Here is an 18,036-nt window from a genome sequence, read left to right as displayed (position 1 = left end):
AAAAAGCTATTTACAGAACAGTGCAGGTAAAAAGATGTGCAAAAGAAATTTGCAAAATAGAAAAAAATAAATAAATAGATAATAAAAAATGTGCAAAGGTTATCTTTTGCATTGTGAGTTGTTGTACAGGGTTATTGCATTGGGTATGAAGGATTTCTGGTACCGGGCACTTTTGGAGCAGAGCTGTCTGAGCCTCCTAGAGAAGGAGCTCCGCTGTTTGTCCAGAACAGGGTGGAGAGAATGGTCTGGGTTGTTCATGATGTATAAGATCTTGTTTAGTGACCTCCTCTCCATCACTGCTTCAAAAGTTTCCTGTTTGCAGCCAATGACAGAACCCGCCTTCCTGATCAGCTTGTTCAGTCTGTTGGCGTCACTGACTGCAATACTGCTTCCCCACAGAGGAGAACAAGGAGTAACATAACATCTACTTACTCCTGGCTCTCAGCCTGTTTTCAAACATTCAAATTATAGAAATCCATACTTGCCCAAGAGGAAACTCTTGTAATTAGCACTAATCACATCCAAAACAGCTTTTTATGTGTAACACCGGCATCCAATGAGGTATGAAATCTGGTAATTTCTTCAAATAATACTTACTCCGTGTGTCATTGATCACAGCACTGTTTCTTTTAAGACTCTTTCCAACAACTCTAGGGCCAACATATTGCTGTTTATCTGGGACAGGTATTCTTTGCTAATAAGAAGCAAATGGTAGGTTATTTGGAAAACATGTACACTACAGCAACCCTGGATCATAATACTGCCCCCACATGTGCAATGTAGGCATTACAAAGCCATTGTTCCCTCCAGTGCAGCATGTATATTGGATTCATCAAATTTCATCCTGTTTTTCTTTTTCTTCAGGGACCAGTCTTTGTGCACCAAACAAGTTGATGCCCTTTTTTAATTTATTAGTTTATAAATTATGTTCCTGAAGCTACACAACTACAAAAAAAGCCTTCACATGCATTTAAAATAAAGTTAAAGTTAACGTACCATCAGCTGTCACACACCTAGCTGTGTGAAATTTGTTCTCCGCATTAGACTCATCTTCTAGGGGAGCGGTGAGCTGCAGACAAAGCCACACTCGGGAACCATTTGGTGGATTAAAACCCCCCCGTCCAATTCCTTACTACAGGATTAGACAAAAATGACACTGAAAAGTGATTGATGTAATAAAAAACAAAAAGTAAAGCTTGTAAAAACTGAGCTGAAGAAGCTGTGCTTAGCCTAGAGGAAAATCCCAAACATTCTCTGAATTCGGATAGATCAAAAGTTGTGTAATCCCTCATTTTGTACTGGGAAAGAGGTGTGTTGCAGTCAAGATGTTGACAGTAAGAATACCCGTGAAGACTCGAAGCAATTTTCTTTCGGCATTATTGCATCATTGTTAGACCTTTTTTGATTTTTTTCAGGGCTGTTGCTTGAAGAACCAGTGAGCCGCAGGATTTATGGAAGCAGTTTGCTGAGAGCAGTGAATGATCATGGAGGGCAGTCCTGCCATAGTGCTAATGCTTCTGCTGAGCTTCTCTCCTGGTAAAATCCTCTACCCTATTGGTTTTGTTTTCAGTTCCATGAAACAATTTCCAAAATAACGTCTTACATAAGTTTTAAGTATGCATTTCCTCCCTGGAATCCATGCAAAAATGTTTTTTTAAATAAAATGCTATCCAAATGGATCAAAAAAAAATTCTAAATCACAAAGAAAACACAATTTAAGCTTTATGTAGCAATTCACCCTGTGGCAAACTCAACCAACCTGTGGGTGCTTTTTTGCCGCGCTTTTCTTGTCTTGTCATGCCTGAATTTGAGCTAAAACCCGAAGGTAAACTGCCATTAACAAATAGTTAACACAAAAAATTTAGAACAAATCTGGGTAACCTCACTAAAGTACAATTTAGAGGAGTTCAATAGAAAGTTTTCGTTTCCTCAGTTATATTTATTGGTGACTATTCCTGGCTAATTTTAAACATTTGATTAATGTTGCAAGATAACAAAGCAGTTGTCCTCTTTGCACCCTCAGTTCAGGCTTCAGCTATCATCCTTCCTACATCCAAGACCTCACCCCAACCCTTACGGCTGAGCCGCTGTGTGTTTGTGGATCGCAGCAATGTCACTTGCTTCTGGGACCCCGGAGACGTGCCTGCAAAAACCTACACTCTGAAGGTTAAGAGGACAAACGATTGGTGAGTGTATATATTATACAGTATTCAGAATATATATAAACATATATGTATATCTAACAGTTCTCTAACAGTTCTCCCTTTTAAAATTACCGTAGGTGTTCCTGTTTATTGTGTTTCCTGTTTATTGGGATAGAAAAGGGTTTTACACCCTCTTTGACTTCAAGAAACACATGTGCATTATTCGTTTGCATTATTATTCATGGCCCACATATTTATTTTGGCCGATTTCCTTTTGTTTTTACAAAGCTGTCTACTTTATAGCAACTTCCCACTGTTACTATTTAAAGTAATGTGTTACATAATAACAGCAACAAGCTACTAAAAAAATCTGTTTTCCATCCTTTCATTAAGAAACCATATAGTTGTCTTAGAATTAAAACATTAAATCATATATATGACACAAACAAACATAATGATTTATTCAGATTAATATTATTTAATCAATTGACTTTTAAATGTAAATAAATAAATCTTTTTTGCTGTTATTGTCCTTGGAAAGGAATTAAAAGGAAATGTAAAAATATTCTAAATGATAAATGTGTTTATTACATTTTTCTGACCAGGTTTTTCTTTATTTAAGTCTAGATACCCAGTTTCCTCACTTCACCAAACAGTTGCTGCCGATCCTAAAACAGTTAAGACACTTGATGGTGTTCAGCTACCCAGAAAACATTTGTCAAAGCGCTGCAGCCTTGTAACCAGTAATTACTATTTCTGTTTGGTTGACAAATTTCACCTAAGGGTTGCTCTCTTTTGAGAAACTTCACGTTGGTTTTCTCTGTAAACTTTGAGTGCATTTTTCATAACTGACAAACACCTATTTAAGAAAAAAAGGTTATGAAAACAGCAAAAGTCATCTTAGAAATTCTGCTGAGAAGAAAACCTTGTTGTAGCGGCTGCGGAGACAAAAAACAACTTGTTATATCATCTTTGATGTACCCTGATATTGAACATACATGGCATGCTCCGTCTGCCTTAGATAAGCAAAGGCCTTTTCATGCATTTCCTCTAAGGTACAGCATGTGTGCTTTAGCACCTAAAGGCTGACTTTGCATTTAAAAGCTAACATTAGGATTTGCTATCACTTTAAATCTTATGTTCGTGCGAAACTTTGATAGTAATGTTGCAAGTCTGCCACTTTTTATTTCCTGTTTTTCTTGAACAAAATATTATGTGGCCCTCTGTAGCCCAAATGAGAAAGTATTGCCTTTATCTCTAAACTGGATCAATTGCTAATCTGTTGTGGGTTTGATTGTTTGTCTGGCACGTGTCCCCGTGCACAGAAATCTCTAACAAGGATCTTCTCAGCAGGCATGTTTTCTTGGGTTTTTATAGTACTTCGAGCCTCACGCAGAATTTGTTTGTGTCTTTCTGGGGATCAGTTCGTCTGTGCCAGCAACAGACAACCCTATAACCACGTTCACCTGCACCACCTCCAGCACCAACTGCACCACCGGAATTCACTCCTCAACGGTATCGCTGAACTACTCCATCCGTGTCATAGCCCACATGGAAGGCCAGAACGTTTCATCAAAACCTCGGTGCCAGCTCGGTAGAATAGAAGGTGAGGCTGTTGAAGACGCTCAAATTTCACAATCCCAGCAATAGTAATCAGTAATAAAAGAAAAAATAAACAAATAAATAAAAGGCACTACGTTTTGAATGAGAACTGAAAAAAGACTTTAGTCTTTTTATCCTCTTTTTATTATGTTTCTCTAATCAGTGTCATGCTTGTGAAAAACAAGCTTATTAGCGGGCTTATGCTGCTCCCAATTCCCCGTTTTTATTATCTTGATAGTTTAAAGCAGGGGTCTTCAACCGGAGGCCCACCCTCGTGGCTCTCTTTTTAAAGAAAATAAACTTTATCTATACGTACTACCCCAGGAGGCTTCACTACAGTACCCATAATACTCCAACATTTCATCAAGCGGCAAGGCTTCGTATTTCATCTCAGTCATAATAAAACCTTTTGACAGTTTTTTGAACGTTGTGTATCACAGAAAAATGGCTGTAGGTCAGTAAGTACAACCAGATTTCAAACATAAAGGCAGATCTTTTAAAGAAATCAGTGATCAAATGTAATCAATTTTAGTTAGGTCTAGGAATTTGTGGCTGAAGTGCACCAACGACAAAAAAATGGATACATTTGCTGCAGTGAGATGGTCTGCGTAACACAGGGCGTCTTATTTTGAAAGGAAGTCATGTGAACCTCAGTCCAAACTTGTAAGCTATTTCATAGTAGAAAAATATATATTTATATGTATATATGTTTTTTTCTCTTTATGTTTGTTTTATTTTTACCCCCCAAAAAAAGTTAATTTGTATTTCTTATGACAACATTAACATAAATACAAATCAGTGTCCTATTTTTCTAAAGGGAGAAATACGACTTTGTGGTTCCTACTGGATTGTAGTCTGTTAGAAATCCACCAGAATGTTTTTTTAAGTCCTGAAGGTTGAAGACCCCTGCCTGGTTAAAAGTCTCAAGAAAAAAAAAAACATTTAAAAAAAGATATTTAACCATCATTTGTCTGGCATAAGATAATATTAGTCAGATACTCTGCAGGCTCACATTTGATTGTTCAGAACCTTATTCCATATTTCTCTCTGATTTGAGATTTCCATCAACAATGACCAGCCTTGGTTTTAATTTACCACACCCTTTCAGCATTAAGTCCATCTACTATATGAAGCCATGCTTACAGGTGAAGAAACAGGTGAAATCAGACTCTTAACTGTTGGCATCTTGAGGTAACGGACGGAGATTTATAGTAACTAGAGTCAGTGCTCAATGAGGACATTTCTTACAAGCAGCTCCATTTAAATTATTTATTCTATGTAGGGTTTGACCTAATGAAATATGAAATAATAATGAAATAATCTCATATTTTCCCAGGAAAGAATATATATATATATATATATATATATATATATATATATATATATATATCATATATATGTGTGTGTGTGTGTGTGTGTGTTTACTAATAACTTTTGAGTTATCCATCATCTTAACATTGTTGTTAATGTTGTCTCACCTGTTTGTCACTCATTTGTCACTCAGTGCGCTTGCCTGCGGTACCGTTAACAAGTATACAACCAATCCCAGAATCACCGGAATGCCTGACTATAGGCTGGGAACGCATACTCAGTCAATTTCATGTGTCCCGGAGCGAAATCAAAAAAGGGGATCTGAATTCCCAATTAGAGTTCACCGCAAAGGGAGAGGTGAGTCACATTTAAATATTCCACAGAATAAAGGAAAAAAATAACAGTGTACATATTTAATAGTGATTTAATGCTACAAGCCTTTTCCAGCCAATTAAATGAATGACTGCAAAAAAAATTCCAGTTTTTCAGGGTTTTTTCTTTTACAATTAATATTTAAAATAGAGAAGAACTTTTTTTTTTGAAATCCAAGATTAATTCTCTTAATCCTGTCTCCTGTACAGCAGGCCGTTCAGGTCAGAGATGTAAATGTGAGAGACACTAAGAGCCGATTTTGCCTCTTTAGACCGGACACCTCATACACCATACGGCTCCGACACAGATATTTAGGCCCCGAAAGCCCATGGAGCTCCTGGAGCAATCCACTTGATGGGAGAACAGCACCAGATGGTGAGCAGAAACAGAGAAGTAAATGCTACTGGTTATTAAAACTAGAGTGTGCTACTACAATTAATGTAATCACAAGAGGGCTAAATGCAAACCTGTTTGTCCTTGAGTGAAAAATGTGTCACCTCCTTAATCACATGCAGTTACTACAGCATCTGTAAAAACACTAACAAGCCTTTTACAGATCCCACTCATTCCTGGCAGGTTTATTTTATTTTGAAGTAAATATATTTCTGCATTTAAAATGTTAATGGATTAACATCCAGCACCATAAGTGTCACCTGTTTGGGTTTTTCTTGGTAAAATGGTTTTCCATGATGATGATTGTAACTTTATTTCAGCACTTTAAAGACCCACTTCGATTAAACTTGACCTAAGCTTGATGTGTGTAGAAGGAAGAACTACAGAAACAAATCTGTGAGCTATAAGGGTGAATGAAGTTTTGCAATCGATTTTTCTACAATAATCCCCATCCTCCATCTGTGTTGTTAGATTCCAGAATGTTATGTATCATCTTATTTTAATAGCAAATTTACAGTACAACAGATACGCACCGTGCCAGTGCTGACTAACACAGACATGGCTTTCATCTTAGTCAAATGCCTGCTTAACAGGAAATTGTAGCTTGCTTTTCATAATAGGAACACAAAAAGGATTCTTTGTCTTTCATTTTGCTTTTCTGAATGGGTTTAAAATGAGTTTATTTAGGTGAAGGATTCGTCTGCAGCATATCCTACCGTGCTGAATCATAGTTGATTCTGGTCACGACATTTTTCCGTTGCTTGATCTCTGGCCTTTATACATTTTGATAAGGATCTAGAGGAAAAGAATGAGACAGCATAAACAGCACAAAGTCAAGAGTGTTGCCAAACGTAATCTTAATCTGGGAAAATAGTTTTTGATCAGAAGATGCCATCTCATTTGGCCTTAAAGAAAAGAGTTTTAAGAAGATCCATCGATATTCCAGACTTATTCCCTTTGTCTGTGGTTATCATAGTGTATATAATATTTCATTGTCAGGAGTTGTTGAGAGTCTTTGATTTATCAGTTTAGCAGATAATGGATGGCGTCCCCCTCCTAGATTGAGAGATTATGGGTTCAAACTCACGGATGGGGTCATACCAAAGATATTAAAGTTGGGGCCTGAAGCCTACCTGCCTCACACTTCACATCAGTAGGTGAAGTGGCGGGTTAAACCGTTAAAAGGTTCCCAGATGCAGGTGTGACTTCAGCTCTCCTTAGGGGATGCGTTGAATACAAAGAAAAACATTCACAGACACACATGTGTGACAACTAATGGGACTTTAACCCCAATATGAGATTTTGCCCCCTAGCGGTACTTGACATTTTGTTCCAAGCGTGTTTAGATTTGTTTGTTTTTCTTTGTTCCTCTTTCTGTCTTCTCCCAGCTCCTTCCACAGAACTTGTTTTCTGGAGGCAAGTAAAGGACACTGATGGGAATGGACTGAGACTGGTTGATCTGCTCTGGGAGGTGAACATCTGAAACAGAAATTTATGTGCTTTGTATTATCTGACTTTAATCTTTGCGCTAAAAATCTCTTAGTATTCATCACTCTTTCAACAAACCTTTCCAAATGTCTTTTTATGCTTTGTTCATTCCATGTATTTGGTTTTATTTGGCAAAGGAGCAAAGATACGAAAAAATAACATCTATAATTTAAAGGATAATTTAAAAATCCATTTTATTCCACTGCAACTCATTTTGACCTCTTTCTCTTTTGATTTTTAGCCCCTGCCTGCCTTCGTTCTTTTCTACAATGTGACTTGTCAGTCAGAGGGTATGCAGAACTTGAGCGATTATGGGAGCTGCAAAGACCTAAACCCTCCCAAAACATCCTGCAGCTTGTATCTTCCTGTCGGACGTTGCTCCTGCTCTCTCACAGCCACCAACTCTGCAGGGACATCTCCAGAAGCTCGAATCTGGCTCTTCGACTCCTCTGAAACAGGTAAGGATAACCTGCACAGTTGTGCATGCAGAGTCAGAGATTATTAATGCATTACGACTTGTAAATATTTGCACATATTTCCCATGTCCTCGGGTAAGAGATTGCTGGTTAGCTGTTGTCTTTGTATTCATCATTTAGTTCAAGTTTGTGTAGTGCAGATGAAGAATGCACAACCCAGAAAGGCTCAAACTTAGTAGTGGGATGTTTTTGAGATTTTTAATTAAAACTTAAAGAAGTTGAACAAAGCATTCAGCAGCAGCAGCTGAAGACACACTGACATGAGTCAATCTTCTGGTGACTGTAAGATAGAGGAGGCAGGTAAGTGCTTCTGGTGAGAACAGGGAAAAAATAGTCAGAAAAGTAGTTTTCCTGCAGCTCTACTGAGCTTAAAACTTGGTTGAACAATATGGATGACTTCCAAACTTTTGTTCTGTACTGTATGCCCTCCATCATGAGATAAATGCAAGAACATGTAAAAACATCAAAAAGACGTTTTTCATCGGAGTGGGTCCTTAACTTGCAGACACGGAACGTAGGATGCACTAATAGAAATTGATGCTCTTCAAAATGGAAAACAGGAATCTAGCTTCCTGCAGAGCACTCTGAGAGAGGCATCTGCAACTTAATGATCAAGAGCAGGACCTGACAAATCTTACTCCTGCCCCAATGGAGACAGAAGTCGTGGTTGAGAAGATAGCTCAAAGACCAAACTACTTGGAAGCAAAGACCACTTCAAAAAGCAAAACTCTTGTGGCAGAATATGTCAAAGTATTCCATGCATATTCACCTAACACTACCTCACATGACCATGATGATATTGATATTGATAAATCATGTAATAAAATGGTTATAGTATAACGGGGTGGGATTATATAAGTTCGCTTCCTTCCACTCCCTTTCAAGCAATATTTATTAATATGTCTAATTATCCTAAGTTTGATTAGTTACTGTATGAATGTATAACTGATGATTATATTGCTGTTGTGTATTATTTCTACTTAATTGCTTGAAATAAACCATTTCAAATCAAATCATTTCAAATCAAATGATGGGTCCTAAGGAAGCAGACATACGCTGTTGTATAACTGTTGGTTGAGTCTCTTCAACTGGTTGTTCAACTGTAGTTGAAGTGCTGTTGACAAACAGACAGTAACCCCAACATGTAACAGAGCCAGAGGCCCTCTCTCTGACACAGCATCTCTTTACACTCCATGAAATCTAAAAACTTATTGAAGGATGATCTCCTGAGTCTCCTTGACTGGAGGAGGCAATCCAGTAACCCAGATGATTGTTGGGTGGAAGCTCAGTCACAACTAATACAGGTATCAATATATTGCTCAATAACCAGAGAGTTCCATCAAAATTGTGTCTGGATGATAGACAGTGTGGTCTTGTATTTAGGACAATAGAGTCAGGAGGTGCAACAGAAGTGATGACTTTGTACTGCAGAGCCTGGAGCACAAACAGTCGGCCTGGTAGACACTCAGGGGGGAACAGAAATGTTTAACTTGCTAATCGGATCAAGTCAGATTTGGGGGTGTTTAGGTCATTGCTGTAATGACGAGACGAGCCACCGTCCTTACTGTTCTTGTCTCCATGCCAGTGGATAAAAAAGTGAACGGATGCTTAACACCCTCCAACTCTGACTTGATAGCCAGTTGCTTCAAACATCATAAATCTGTTCTGCAGAGGAAAGCCATTGAATAAAAACAGCTTGTGGTTGGTGTGGTAGATTCTACGTCACACCTACAAGCTTTTTCCAATGACATTTTGTCATCTGCTTCTGTATCACAACAATTAGAACAAAGAAATACTCAGTAATGCAATTCTAATCCAAATATTCTTCATATATGTCCTCAATCATCAGAAAAAAGCTACAAGTACACGTTAAAAACACCAAAAACACAAAAATGAGTTGGGGTAGATGGAGACCAGCCCTATGAGCAGGGATAACATTTTTAAAAACCCTCAAGAAAAGTTTTTAAACACAGCACAGATCTCCAACTGCGTGACTGGCTCAGTTGCTGAGTTTGTTGTTTTTCTCCCTCTGTGTCCTCAGAGCTTCCTCCCCCAAACCAGATCTCTGTAAGGTCCCTGAGTGACATCAGCTTAGAGGTTCACTGGGTGTCCCCTCTTAATCACAGAGTGAGTGGTTTTGTCGTGGAATGGTTTGCTGTCAGAGAGGGAATGGGAAGCCTCCCCTGGAAGAAGCTGAACAATTCTGTTGCAAAACATGTCATCACAGGTGAGCATTTGCTGCAGCTCAAACATAACATTTTAAAGTCATTTATCTATCAGCAATAAAAGACTGTATGTCATGTCATTTTAGGGTTAAAACCGTTGGAGCGTTATGCTGTTTCTGTCAAAATTCTTTATGGAGAGCAAGTCGGGGAAAACAAAACGCAGTACGTTTACACGAGAGAAGGAAGTAAGTGATCTGCACTGCAAACTTTGCAGCAGTAAAAAGTTTTAACTTTATGGCTTTAACTATAATGAACAAAGAATAATAAATGAGAGGAATCTCAACAAACAAACCAAAACGTAAAACATATTTAAACGATATAACTCAAATTGCAATAAGTTTGAGAAATTTAACTCTTGACATTCCTTTTGCCACTCAAGCACGATCATTCATTTTTTGAAGTATTTGGATGGGTACATGTTTCTTAAAGCCAGCAGCACTTCAGTTCAATTCCAAAGCTCCTGTTTTTTAATCCAAACATGAGTTATTTCGATAACATAATAGCATTTTTTTTCTGTTACTGCTTCTGATTTTTCCAAATTGCCATGAATAATGATGTTAAGGTTCACAGAGTGAATTCTGTTGTTTTTTTGTTTTGTTTTTTAGATTTTATTGAATATAAAGATGTATTAAAACTGTCAAAACTGCTGTCCAGAAGATACTGGAGGCATGTGGGATCTTGCTTCCAATGAGTCACCAAGAAACCGGATCAGTTTCTTTTACAAAAGATTTACAAGTGACAACAGTTTACAACTGTTTGAAGTCGTTAGAGATCCAAAAGCAGATCACTATAATTCATTTTGAATGAAAAAAAGGGACTGAATGCGTAGCTAAAATAAATTGTTATTTATAAAGCCGTCCTGTTTTTTGCTTTTGCGTAAATATTAGTAATAAATTTATGTAAGGGAAACTAACTTTTGAGAAAAAAGGAATGACTCTTACTTAAAGATGTGTGAAACTGTTTAAAGCAATTACCAAATGTCTGATTGCAATACTGTAGTTAATAACCAACATTTCCCAAAAACAGCTGGTCTTGATTTTTTTACTATAGAAAAGTAGCTGGAAATTTTCAGTATCAAAATTTTGCGGCCTTTGTTTAATCTTTCCAACTCTTTCTTTGGAAAAATAAAATTCTGAACAGATGTGTTATCTGAATGATTTTATAAACACGACCTCTGTTAAAGATTTTAGACAAAAAAATGGCTTGTTCTAATTATTTAAACTGGTTGCAGAATTTTTTTATTTTTAGACCAAAAGGAAAAACATATATAAATAAACAGAACATAAAAATTGTAATTTACTTTTCAAATTCATTTATGATAGGCTGTCAGATAGTGGAACCTAAAGTAAAACCCATTTAAACCTTTTTGTCTGAATATAAAGGGTATAAAGGATATAAAGGGTGCTGAAAGTATGCTAATGACACTATTATTTGCTTCAACAGAAATCAACAAGGAAAACAGCCATTTGCTTCATGATCATGCTTTGAAAGTTATGAAAACATCTGAAGTTGGTTCTTTACTCTTTGTACTTTAAATAAATTATTTCACCATTTTAATTTCAGACAAACAACTTGTTTACTTTAAAATATATATAAGCAGCTGATCATAAAACTCATTTTGTTTCATTTTCAAAATAAATATTTTGCAACTACTCATTTTCTCTTAATTCACACAAGGTCACACATCTTGTCATGTTTCTTTAAATTTTTTTCCACAAATCCTTCACTGTGACTTTTATCCCCATTTAGAATGTCCAGTGCTAGCCGCTAATAATTAATATTTTTAATATCATTTTATGATCCTCATATTTAATATATTGTGTATATTTGGAGCAATGGATGGACTTGTAAATTCCTTTGGGATTAATAAAGTACTCTATATATTATGAATTAGGTTTTATTTATGTGCTTTTATTAACATCAAAAGGAATGAAGACTTTTTTCCTATTTTCTAAAAATAAACTAAGATAAAATGAGTCCCGATAGTTTCCATTTATTTATGTTTGAGGATGGGCGGGGAAAAAACTCCTTCAAGTTACTGAAAATTTTTTGAAGGGAAAGGCTTTTTTATTTGGATTTCTGACTGTTCTGTGTTTTTTTTTTATTTAAACAGTGTGATTCTAACTGTAGGTAAATGAAGCTGTTGCTCTTCAATGTTTGAAAGTCAGTAAACCAACAAAATGTAATATTTTAATGTTAAAACTTAAGTTCAGAAGGTTAAAAGTTCACCCTAAAATCTCAAATAAATTATAAAATGCTGCATTTTATTTTGAAGAGGACAAGAAGATTTTAAATACATTTGTTATTTTTGTAAAGTGATATCTCTGTTTGTTTCTTCAGCTTTTAAAGTCTGTGGTCACATTGGGTTCTGTTAGGAATCCATTGAACTCTTTTTGTGAAATTTAGAGCTGTGGAGCGGTGATGATTGGATTGACCTAGCCACCTCTCAGCAAGGAGATTCCTGGGTTTATATTCCCGCAGGGGTCCTTTCCCCTTTCAAAATGCTTGATCCAAATAAAGTAGATGATCTTTGTTCACAACAGCAAAAAAATAAAATAAAAAATGTTTGAAAGCTTTTATCAAAAGCCCTGAATTAGAAATTTAACAAATCTGTTTGTATCCACAGCGCCCTCAGCAGGTCCCAGTATCAAAGTACAGCGTATCTCTGGCAGCTCGGTGGGACTCAGCTGGACTCCGGTTCCTGTGGAGGAGCTTCATGGTTTCCTTAGCAACTATATCATTTTCTACTCAACCAGAAATGAATTAGCAAAGAGTGAGTGACACGCCTGCAGATGCACTGCAGAGAAAACCGTTGCTGGGACATGTTTAAAACAGTCACTTAAATCCGGGAACAGTTGGGTTTAGTTTTTTGGAACAAAAAATAACGGGCTTTAACCCTTAATGCAACTATCATATTTGGCTTCAGGTGAAAGAGAAACATTTTTTTGGCACGAGGAAGAAATCTGAATGGATTTTTTTTTTCACTTTCATCCATGCATCTTTATTCACACAAATTATTCTGTGTTTAATCAGGTGTTGTGATTCCTCACCATGTTCAACACTACAGTTTGGAGAATTTGTCGCCCGGTAATTACGACATCTTCATGCAGGCCAACACTCTGGCCGGTCCTGGACCAGCTGGGAACAAAGTGAATGTGTACATTGGTAAAGAAAAAACACACTCTCTCAGGCTAAACTAAGCATTAAAAACTTCTAATTTCTATATCTTCATATGATTTTTGTGTGTGTTTAGACTCTGAAGAATTAGCCTTAGTCATGATGATGGTTGTTCCACTGCTGGTGATTTCACTGGGGCTGATTCTGATTGCAGCCTTGGTACCAAGAAACATGTAAGACCTCTTCAGCTTTTGCAGCATTTTAAGAAACAATGTAATTCTTTTAAAGATTTCTTTGTTTTATCTTGATCTTTTTTTACTTTTTTAGAATGAAAGAGAAGCTGCACATTCCTGATCCATCCAACAGCAGCCTGTCAAGCTATGCTCCTAAAACTAATCTAGAGGTAACACAAGTTATTTTCTTTCCTATAGTGTCTGCCCTTTTGCATGTCTGGCCTTTTTCTATAAATGTCAAGCATTTTTAGTCTTTAAAACTGGGTTTTGTAAATCAGTAGAAATGTTTTGCTTTTAACTTCCTTTTTGATGGACCCAAAACAAATACAAGTTTATAAAAGAAGAAAAAAATGATCACAAAGCCAAAAGCTTAACCAAAACTCGCCACTAGCAAGCACAAATGTATTTTTTTTCCTACAGTGCAAAAAAGTGAAAAAGTTGCCTTTTTCAATAAATGCAACCCTTTTATGAAATTGTATTGTTAAGGGGGATGAAAGTTTTACGGGTGGCTTTATGGTTCTAGAAATGTTTGCAGATGAGCTGCTCTTTCATACTGCAAAAGCCCACAGAGGTGCATCATTTGCCCAAAATCGGCTCATGTGTGAGATGTCCTTAATAATAAATAATGGAAAATCCAAAACTGCTCCTGTGGTCCCAGAAAAAATCATCTTGTGCTACTAAAAAAAAAATACATTTTAAAATATGAATAAAACAGATCTTCTTATGGAAGCATCCCATTTATAATCAACAAAAGCAGGAAGGTTTATGTAATTTGACCAAAATGATGTTAGGAAACCACTTTCTAGACTGAAATCAAAAAGAAAACAATAAATTTACCCAGTTTTTTTTGTAGATAAACACAACAATTCCTTTACAGAAACCTCCCAAAAAAAATTTAAATAAAACTTAGAACACTGCATGTAGTATCTAATCCAGATGCCTTTAAACTGCTTCTTATCCGCATTCACTCACACAAATTCACACCCTTACCAAATCCATTTTAGGCAACTAAAGGTTCAGACTTGGCTGAGGACACTTTGACGTGTGATCGCATGTCCAGGAAATAAAACCTCTAACCCTTTGGTTGGTAGATGGCTGCAGCACATCTGATCCACAGTCACCCTTTACGCTGGGCCTCACTAAAAGATTCGGAAAAGGGCAGTCAAAAAAATAATTGCTCTGTTTTTCTTCAAAGACTGAGTGAAAACAAGCTTCTATTAATCTGATTAAAGACCCACTCTGATCAAAACTATTTTGTTGGTGTTTTTTATGTGTTCTTGTGGCATTTTTCTGATGATGGAGAACAAATAAAAGGACAATTAGGCTTAAAGTCAAAGTCAGAGTCAGCTTTATTGTCAAATATGCTGCATACACATGACACACGGCACAGAGGAAATTACTCTCCTCTCGCCCCACAGTGCAGGCAGCTTGTAAAATAACATTTATAATAAGAAGAATAACAGCAATCTAAATAGTGCAAAAGAGCAATGAGATGGTTAAAGTGAAATTGCATTTCTGAGTACTTCGTCAGTGAAATCGCTGTGAATCAACAGCAAACAGAAAAAAAAACATTTGAAAAAGAGTGTATTTTGGCGGACCACAAGCTCCCTGTGCTGTTCCATTCTGATGCATTCGCTCGTAGACGACTAGATCCATGTACGTTGGTCTTGGTTTTCCTTGTCCAACTGCCATCTGGCAAATCTGTACAGCTAGATAGCTCCAAAGTTGCTGATCAGCTAATGTTAGGTCGGGGGTGGCAGGGGCTAAAAGCAAGTTAGAGAGTGTAAATAGAGAGCTCAGGTATGGGTGACAGGAAGAGGGGGCGGGGTTGCTCCGCGCCAATAAAGGAAAATTTCGGATGAACTCCTGCCACTCTGCGCAAAATGTGCCAGAAAACAACACAACTTTTTTTTTACTAAAAACAAAACAATCATAATTAAAAAACCACAGGAACGCTTTTACAATACATGATCGCAGTGGGTCTTTATAGTTACACTTCTTATTTGTTTGATTTTAGTTTAACAAAAATTTTAATTATAAATTTCTTCCTTTTTTAGGGTATAAAGCCTCTCATGGTTCAAGAGAAACATGAAAGCTTCATATTCTCTGATGTGATTTTGGTTGACGTGCAGCAGAACCTTGAGAAGAACCCCGACTATCAAAATCTGTGCAATCTCCAAACTTACCGCTACAACCCATGCCCTTCATTATCTCCTTTAAGAGATTCTGAGGAGTTCTCCCGGAAGGCAACCTCATCTCAGACTGGTTCAGACCCAATCCCCTCCTTCCTCCCCTGCATTTATTCCAGCATCGTCATCTCTCAACCCTCCGATCCTTTTTCCACATCCATTCTACATCCCTCAAGTTTCCAGTTCTCTTCCTCCAAACCTCCCCCTGGTTCGGTTGATTACTTCAAACTACCATCAGATGGCGCCATTGAATCGTCCAACTTGAATTCTTCTCTGTCAATCCAAGACAGAAACTTTAGTCTTTTTGTGGAGCAGCGCCAACACTCAATGTCTTTTTGGGACTTTTGTGAGAAATGCCACCTATCTGTCTATCCAAATTCCTCCACAGAAGTCAGTGGGTACAATCTGATGATTCCTCCCCAGTCCAGCAAAAGCCACTCATCCACCTCTGAAGGTTTTATGCCATCACCTTCACCTCTTTTCCCACTTGTTTTTGAGGATCTAACTTGCTGTACTGTACAGTATGATCCTTATGTCCCTTTTGAAGCTTAAATTTTCATAAGTATGTCCATGTTGTCAAAGATTTAAGGTTTCTTTGGGAAATAATACTTAACATAAAGTAAATGGTCACACATTTCAGCTGCACCAAAGCTTTGCATTTAAAGCTGTTCTTCTTAAAAAGCTAAAGAACTAAAAAAAAAAACAGAATGGTTTGCTGTAACGACCCTTAAAGGGAGCAGTCAAAACACAAAGACGAATTTACCAGGATGACAACTCATGAGAGAAGAAAACGTTTTTGTATCCCATTAAAAGCTGAGTTTACACTATAAGGACAAGACTTATTAACAATATTTAAGTTCATATTTCCCTTAAAGAATAATGACAAGCACATTGTTAAGTGAAAGAGAAAAAAAATGTATTTGTACTTCTTTGTGGCACAATCATGCTGTGGATGGTGTGTGTATGACCCACAAACAGGTTCTGAAATGTGTTCATAAACTGAGAAGATATTTTGGAGATGTCTGTGCGTGAAACATTACGTTAGAAACTTGAATGTGTAACTGCTAAGGACACTTCAGGAAATATCTATGCAGTGAATGAGAATTAGTTCAAATGTTTTGGCCCTTAGTTGATTTGAGCAATCTGCTAAAAGAAAGCCAAATAATCAACTTTAAACATTGAAACCAAGGGAATATAATTAAATTGCAATGAAAATCCTGGGTGACATTAGGGATTAAATAATTACTTTATTTAATTGTTTGGTGGGTGTATTTTGCAACATATCTGGATTTTGCTTCAGAGATCTAGTGTGTTTCCTGTGTGTACAAATGCCAAATTTGTGTGGGAAAATCAGGTTTTTGTCAGCCAGGGCCCACAGCAGGACATGATGGAACTTGAACTTATCCAATAAAACAATGGGTTACTAATTCTCATGCTTGCACCTTCACCTCACCGCCCTTACTGAAATCATTTCTGTGCTAGTTTAACCATGAAGATTTACTGCTAACTTAATTGGGGGGGACTAACGGAAAAATGTCTCATCCCATTTTTGTTTGTGTCTGAGCTGTTTAAAGTTTTTATTCAGGGTTATGTTGTTGCAATGTTGTATCCATAGCTGAGATTGCTATGGATTCCTGGGTAAATTTCCTTTTTATGACAGAGTTGATGGTTATACTGATTGACTCTCCTATTGATTTATTTTTGGTGGTTTGGGGTTTGTTTATTTTATTTTGAGTTTTTTCTGTGAATGTAAAACAGTTGATTTGAATTATTAGCTTATTTTACAATGAATAAAAGATTCTGGTGAATGTGTGCAGTGTGGGGGCTGGCTGTTTTTTCCCTTCTTGTAGATTTTATTTGGTCATAGTTCAGCATTTTAACCCCTTATTGCCCCATGTTACTAATTCACAATGAAGGCCACCATTAAATCCAGAACTCCACTTAATTTAGCATTACCTCAAGGTGCTCTAAAGGTGCTATATAAATAAAATTAATTTGAATTTAATTTGAATTTACCTCGAAAGGAGAAAACACTGAAACATTTTTATTTTATATAAACGGAAATAAATTCAGGCATGCAGGGGGTTAAGCCAAAAAGACATGCGGTACTTAGGGAAAGTTCATATGTTTGGTTTATGCTCTCTTTATCCTCAGGGTTAGACTTATTTCCATTGGAATCAAATGTGAAATTGCTCTCTTCTGCAACCTGCCTCCAGTGGTCTTTTGTGGAACTGCAACAATGTTACCTCTGATTTATAATGAAATTTGGGACTGTATAGGCTTGATGAACCTATTTATAACCTCTAAAAGATCATTTTTTTACAGAAAGTTTGTACCTTAACTGACAATAATTAATATATGTATACATTAAATTATAATAGAAATACGCAAGTACACATATCTGATTTGTTCCTTTACATTTTTATGCAACATAAAAGTTAAATTTAATGCAGAATGCTGTGATTTCAAACACTGAAATAAACATT

At 36.7% G+C, this 18,036-nt stretch overlaps 1 protein-coding gene across 1 annotated transcript; it reads left to right on the top strand.

Moving 5' to 3' along the window:
• The first annotated feature begins 1,144 nt into the window (after window positions 1-1,144).
• Window positions 1,145-17,390, top strand: LOC105356917 (interleukin-31 receptor subunit alpha-like). The gene is made up of 14 exons (XM_011490273.3): window positions 1,145-1,536; window positions 2,024-2,186; window positions 3,569-3,750; window positions 5,251-5,414; window positions 5,639-5,804; window positions 7,211-7,293; window positions 7,552-7,768; window positions 9,828-10,013; window positions 10,098-10,196; window positions 12,638-12,784; window positions 13,045-13,176; window positions 13,265-13,361; window positions 13,456-13,531; window positions 15,419-17,390. Exons 1-14 carry the CDS (start codon window positions 1,479-1,481, stop codon window positions 16,100-16,102), a joined length of 2,454 nt encoding a protein of 817 aa, XP_011488575.1. The 5' UTR covers window positions 1,145-1,478; the 3' UTR covers window positions 16,103-17,390.
• The last annotated feature ends 646 nt before the right edge of the window (window positions 17,391-18,036 follow it).

This window comes from Oryzias latipes, chromosome 22 (genome assembly GCF_002234675.1).
Source record: "Oryzias latipes chromosome 22, ASM223467v1".
Classification (NCBI taxonomy): domain Eukaryota; kingdom Metazoa; phylum Chordata; class Actinopteri; order Beloniformes; family Adrianichthyidae; genus Oryzias; species Oryzias latipes.
The sequence above is the reverse complement of the archived record's forward strand: the minus strand, read 5'-3'. Positions and strand labels throughout refer to the sequence as shown.